The sequence below is a fragment of the Ruditapes philippinarum genome, unplaced genomic scaffold (genome assembly GCF_026571515.1).
Source record: "Ruditapes philippinarum isolate M1 unplaced genomic scaffold, ASM2657151v2 ctg635_1_1_1_1, whole genome shotgun sequence".
Taxonomy (NCBI): Eukaryota; Metazoa; Mollusca; class Bivalvia; order Venerida; family Veneridae; genus Ruditapes; species Ruditapes philippinarum.
Window position 1 is genome coordinate 145940 of NW_026852468.1, and position 6000 is coordinate 151939.

General features: G+C 34.3%; 1 protein-coding gene across 1 annotated transcript; it reads left to right on the forward strand.

The window, feature by feature from the left end:
• The first annotated feature begins 853 nt into the window (after positions 1 to 853).
• Positions 854 to 2572, forward strand: LOC132713742 (dehydrogenase/reductase SDR family member 1-like). Its single transcript, XM_060696426.1, has one exon. The coding sequence runs from the start codon at positions 909 to 911 to the stop codon at positions 1911 to 1913; it is 1005 nt and encodes a 334-aa protein (XP_060552409.1). The 5' UTR covers positions 854 to 908; the 3' UTR covers positions 1914 to 2572.
• The last annotated feature ends 3428 nt before the right edge of the window (positions 2573 to 6000 follow it).

The following is a 6000-nucleotide window of genomic DNA, read 5'->3' on the forward strand; positions in this document are numbered from 1 at the left end:
TGCACGAGTTTCTCGACTTCACAAATTTTCTATTGTATAGAGAACAATAGAACAAAAACAGGTCGGTATATATTTGCAGACCTGTTAAGCGATCGGTAAGTGATTTACTAGACCGCTTTTAACAAAAGAGCCGGTAGGTAATCATAATTCTGTAGGCATTCGTTATTATCCCGGATTATCTTTACATCATCTGAAGAGCAAACATTCTTGTATGCATGTACAAACTTGTTATGTAAATTGACCTGCTTGACCGCTCTTAACTGTTACCATACGATACTTACAGATTTAGTTAACGTTTATGACACTTAAATACCAAGTCGTATAAATTATTTTATAACAGCTTATCCGCTAAGGTTATTTAAAGCAGCACGCCTCCAGATTAATGCTTATTTTCATGAAAATTTTGAAAATGAAATTAAACGTATATTATTGTATAGTAATCATCAATGGCACTTACAACCCACGTATATGACAAGTAGAGGTAAAAATATGCTAAAATGCCCTTACTGTGTTAGTATCGCAGTAGATATAGTTACACATAATGAAAAATTCACCATTAATCACTTATAACATGTAAAGTATTACTTGAGTCTTTGCCTAAATTTTCACAAATTTGATTTATTGAAATTGAAATATTTTCGCTCATCTAGAGGCATACTGCTTAAGCCTTTAATATGTTTTGTTGCTGTTGTATCAGATAAAAGAACGATAACAATAAGATATTCTTAACATGTCAGTTAAACTTTCATAAAAGTTGAAAAAAAGTATTTACTAAATGGTACTCGTGTCTCATAAAACCAATCGCTATTGATAACGCGGGTACAGTTAATCAGCTTACTACAGTTAATCAGCGTATAAGCTCCATTTCTTCGTAGGTGGGGTGGTCATTCGTATATAAGATAGTTAAAATGTCATCTAAACCACTTGCAGGAAAAGTTTGTGTCGTCACCGGGGCCACAAGAGGAATAGGTAAAGGGATAGCACTTCAATTGGCTGACAAAGGAGCAAAAGTGTACATAACCGGGCGAACTCTAGATCCACCAAAAGGTTTAAAAGTTGGAGGATGTTTGCGCGATACAGCACAAGAAGTCGAGAGACGCGGTGGAATTTGTGTCCCAGTACAGTGCGACCATTCAAAAGACCTGGACATCGAAAGGCTGTTTGAACAAGTTAAACGCGAAAATGAGGGACAGTTGGATATATTGGTAAATAACGCTTATTCGGCTGTTAATGCAATCTTCAGCTCCTTGAATGTGAAATTTTGGGAACAGTCGCCAACTATGTGGGATGAAGTAAATAATGTTGGACTAAGGAATCATTATATTTGTTCTGTTTATGCTGCAAGAATGATGGTTCCCCGGAAACGAGGACTTATAGTAAACGTATCGTCCGCAGGCGGTCTTAGATATCTGTTTAATGCCGCTTATGGTATCGGAAAAGAAGCTTGTGACAGAATGGCAGCAGATTGTGGATATGAGTTGAGAAAGCACAATGTAGCATTTGTAAGTTTGTGGCCTGGTGCTGTTGGTACGGAAAATGTTTTATCAAAACTACAGGACAATTTGAGTAATCCTGACTTTGAAGTGGATAAAAATTTACCAAAGTCGTTGCAACAACCTGAAAAAATGTTAGAATACTTTGAAAAGGCCGAAACAACCGAATTCGCTGGGCAGTGTATAACTGCGATGGCAACCGACGCTGACTTGATGAAAATGAGCGGGAAAATCGTACAGACGTGTGATTTGGCGCGAAGGTATGGACTACAAGATGCTGAAGGACACGGACCTTTGGATTACCGACAAATTAACGTTATTTTGAGACAGTTCGGACACCCTTGGCTAGCAAATTGTATTCCCGACTTTGTTCGTATACCAAAGTGGATTGTCGCTTTAGGTGGAAACAAGCTATTTTAAGTTGTTATTTTGAAGAGATAGTGTGTTGATGATAATTGAGTAACCGTGTTTTGTAAAAATATGTATCTTACAGAATGCATATAAACTTAGGTAAATGAAAAAAATGAAGAGAAAACTGATTTATAAAGAGTGCAATATCTCCAAAGTCATTGTTATTTTTAATTATTCATTGTTGGTGTATAACTTTTTGTATTGACATTTAGGTATAAGCAGGAACCTTTAGCTAGTCATATTCCTGATATTTTGTTTGTTTGTTGAAAGTGCGTTGCATACAAAGTAGTTTATGTAGTAGTTGTGGCCGGAGCGTCTGTCAATGAGGCGATGCTTAGCTGAGCTTCTCAGACAGTTCTGGAGATTGTTTACTCTTTTGGTATTTCTCTTCCACATTAATGCATGAATGTTACTTTTTTTGGATATCTGATTGCACTTCAATTTTATTTTTTTCTTGTTTTTTTTTTAACACATGTTACAAGTTTATAGTCAGTCATTAGTGGCAGTGTCCGCTATTTCTATCTTTATCCGTTCTGACTTTGTTTAAATGCGTCAACTTCTTCTCATGAATATGAAAAGAAAATGGATATGTTTAATAAAAAAAATCCATTCCAACTGAATATGAATTGTTAGAGTTCTGCAAAGTTTCAAATTTTAGAATTTTTTTTGCAAATTAAAGCATTAAAACATTGTAATTTAAAGATATTTATTTCAGAAATTTAATTTGATATAAGGTAAATGTGATTGGGATATTTAAATAACTACATGTATATACACTTTCATTTCATTCCAAGTTTCTCACACCGTACAATCAAATAGGTCTTATAGCAGTTAAGTCGATCTACAGCAATTGCCGTTTAACCCTTTACCTCATACGAGTATAAACGTGAAACAACGCATTATTGACCCCCCCCCCCCCCCTCTTTTAGGCCTGAAAAATGTCCTTTTTGGGCCCAAAACACATGTTTTACGTTTGAGAGATGTTGTTAAAAAAGTGGTCACTTTTTCGGCGCCGCCCCATCAAGAATCGCCAAGAAAATTTTGGACTTGTGAGAGGCTAAAAATGACACCAGGTCGATCATAAGGTAACGTGCAACCCACGCTGAAGAACTATAACTCTGTCATGTCTAATTTTGGAGTTATTGTTCTTTATTCATTTTTACACTTTGAACTTTGTCTATGAAAAAGACAATTGTCGGTTGATAGATCTCATTTGGTAGATATACATTGCAAAAGAACCATAACCATGCCTTGCCTTATTTTTGAGTTATTGTTCTTTGTTCATTTTTACACTTTGAACTTTGTTCGGGACATTACTGTGAAACTGCAAGAGGTATCGACAAGAAACTTAGTCGGTAGATAGATGTCATTGAGTAGTAACCTTAGTTTTGAATTATTGCATTTTTAACTTTGTCTTGGGCATAACTCTGAAACTACATAAGGAATACATTTCTGTGTCCAAAACCTATTCCGGGAGCATCACCCCGTTCAACCGGCTCTTGTTTAATTTGATTGCATATAATGTAACATTTTCTGATTTTTTTTATTTGAATTAAATCATAATTAAAGAATGATCAAAGTTTAGAAAAGTGAGTTTCAAATTTTGTTTAGTATACATATAACTATTTAGCAACATTAAATATATAATAACGACTAAATGTTTCTTGGATTATCTTAACAATAATAATAAGGTTGCTCTTTATTATTGTAAAGATAATAATGCAATAATAAGTTGTGTAAAATTGACTTGCTTGACTGCATACTAATAATTACCATAAGCTTAATAATTCCGGTATACTGTAACGAACAAAACAGAAGGTTTATTTAGTCGTATGCATTGTACAGCATATAGACATATACAAACAATATATACATACAATACATGGCAATAATATTGTTATATAAATAAACACGAGAGTGTTTAAAGCAAAAATATATGACACATACATATGCAACGGTATTATGAAGTTTAGGCGCCCACCGGTTTCCACCGTCGGGAGAAACAGCGCAAGCAGCAGTAATAACCCAGTTTTTTTGGGAAACAGGTTTATTATCGATGTCCATTTAATCAAACACATAAGGGAAACCGTATGAATTTGAACAGCATGGTATTAGAGATGTTTTTGTTTTTTTTACTTTCTGAACAGTACATCAAATGTTTCTTCTTTTAAGAGAATAATTCCGAATACTATTTTCCCCGATGTTTTAGAGCTTCATATATAAAGATAGTTATTTCAATTCTATATATAATGATAACCGGACATAAAAAAAAAACAAAAAAAAAAAAAAAAAAACAAACATGACGGATAAATGTTAGCATAAGATATAATTTATCCTGTCACTTGTATCAATTTCGGCCCGATAACAAGGTGCCGTATATTTTTACTGATCTACGGCACTTGATCACGTGGTTTGCCGGACTTCCTTTACAGGCCGTTCCAGTGGTATGAAAAAAACTGTCGTTAAATCTTCTGTGTGCAGAATAACGAATTTTGGAAACGTTGATTAAACTTTGTTTGTTTATTTTATTTCACTTTATAATTTTTCAAGCGAAATAAAAATTATAAAAAGTGAAATTAATGTATAACTTAACTCGTTTGCGACATTAAAATAGCGTACTTGATTTGATTGTTTTGCACGTGCTGTTTGGCGCTACATTGTGACGTCACGTAAACAATACTTTAAACGTCTGTACAGCGTTAACGACTGAATAAAAGATATTGGTGTTCGAATTCATTTTCTTAGTTAGACTATTTTCTTTCATTCTAGATAGTTTTTACAACAAAATTCGACAAAAAAATGTTTTTATTTATCACATTTTTCAAACAAAATGGCGCCTTCAATGTGAAAATACACAGGGAGATAATAAGAACGGCGAGTGCATTGTTGTAGAATAATGCACGCTTCGGGCCTTCTTTGTTTATATAAAAACATTTTCGATAGTGTGATTAAAGGTAGTTTGCCTAATAAAATTCTTTAAAAAAAAACGGTGACAGGATAAATAGAATAATAGGTTGGTGCCGTGGATGGAAAAGTTTATCTGGTTCTGCTCCGGAATTTATTGGGTTCGCCTTCGGCTCACCCAATAAATTCCTCCGCCTCGCCAGATAAACTTTCTCCGTCCACGGCACCAACCTATTATTCTCTATTTATCCTGTCACTTGTATCAATTTCGGCCCGATAACAAGGTGCCGTATATTTTTACTGATCTACGGCACTTGATCACGTGGTTTGCCGGACTTCCTTTACAGGCCGTTCCAGTGGTATGAAAAAAACTGTCGTTAAATCTTCTGTGTGCAGAATAACGAATTTTGGAAACGTTGATTAAACTTTGTTTGTTTATTTTATTTCACTTTATAATTTTTCAAGCGAAATAAAAATTATAAAAAGTGAAATTAATGTATAATGACACGGCTCATTATTTTTATTATGCGTTACGTTTAAACCTTACATAAGGCAATGATATTCATTTCATTTTCGTGTGTAAATATGTAGAAAGGTTTCAGCTTCTAAGTATGTAAATAGGTAGAAAGATATTTATTCAGGTTAAAACACACATATACATAATACAAATACTTATTCATTTTTATATAATAGTTATAACAAAATTGAAATAATGTACAGAATAACATAAATGATGTACAAAAATGTTCTCACTTCCAGACATCAGGCAGCTGGTTATTTAAAAACTTTGCTTCAAACGGACAAGTAGAACTAAGCACGTATCTCGTAGGAGAAAATAAAAGAACCTCAATCGATTCAAGTAAACGTTCAACGAGATGGTTCTTTGATCCATGTTGGCAACTGGTGTATTCCAATGATCAGAACGGAAAGGGTAATGCAGGGTCGAAACAGAAATTGATGAATGCCATCAAGGCTGGGCATCGTGTCAAAGTAATGATTCAAAACAGACTGTCCAAAGCCACTTATGTTATTGTTAATGGAGATGTGGTAACTGCGTTTCTACCAAATATATTTAAAAGTCTAGTGTAGAAACCGTTGAGGACCCAGTAGTCGCTGCGGGGAAATGGGATTGGATGTTGGTTAACAGAAATGGTAAAGTAGAGAAAGCAAAATACCTTGTTGGTGACACACA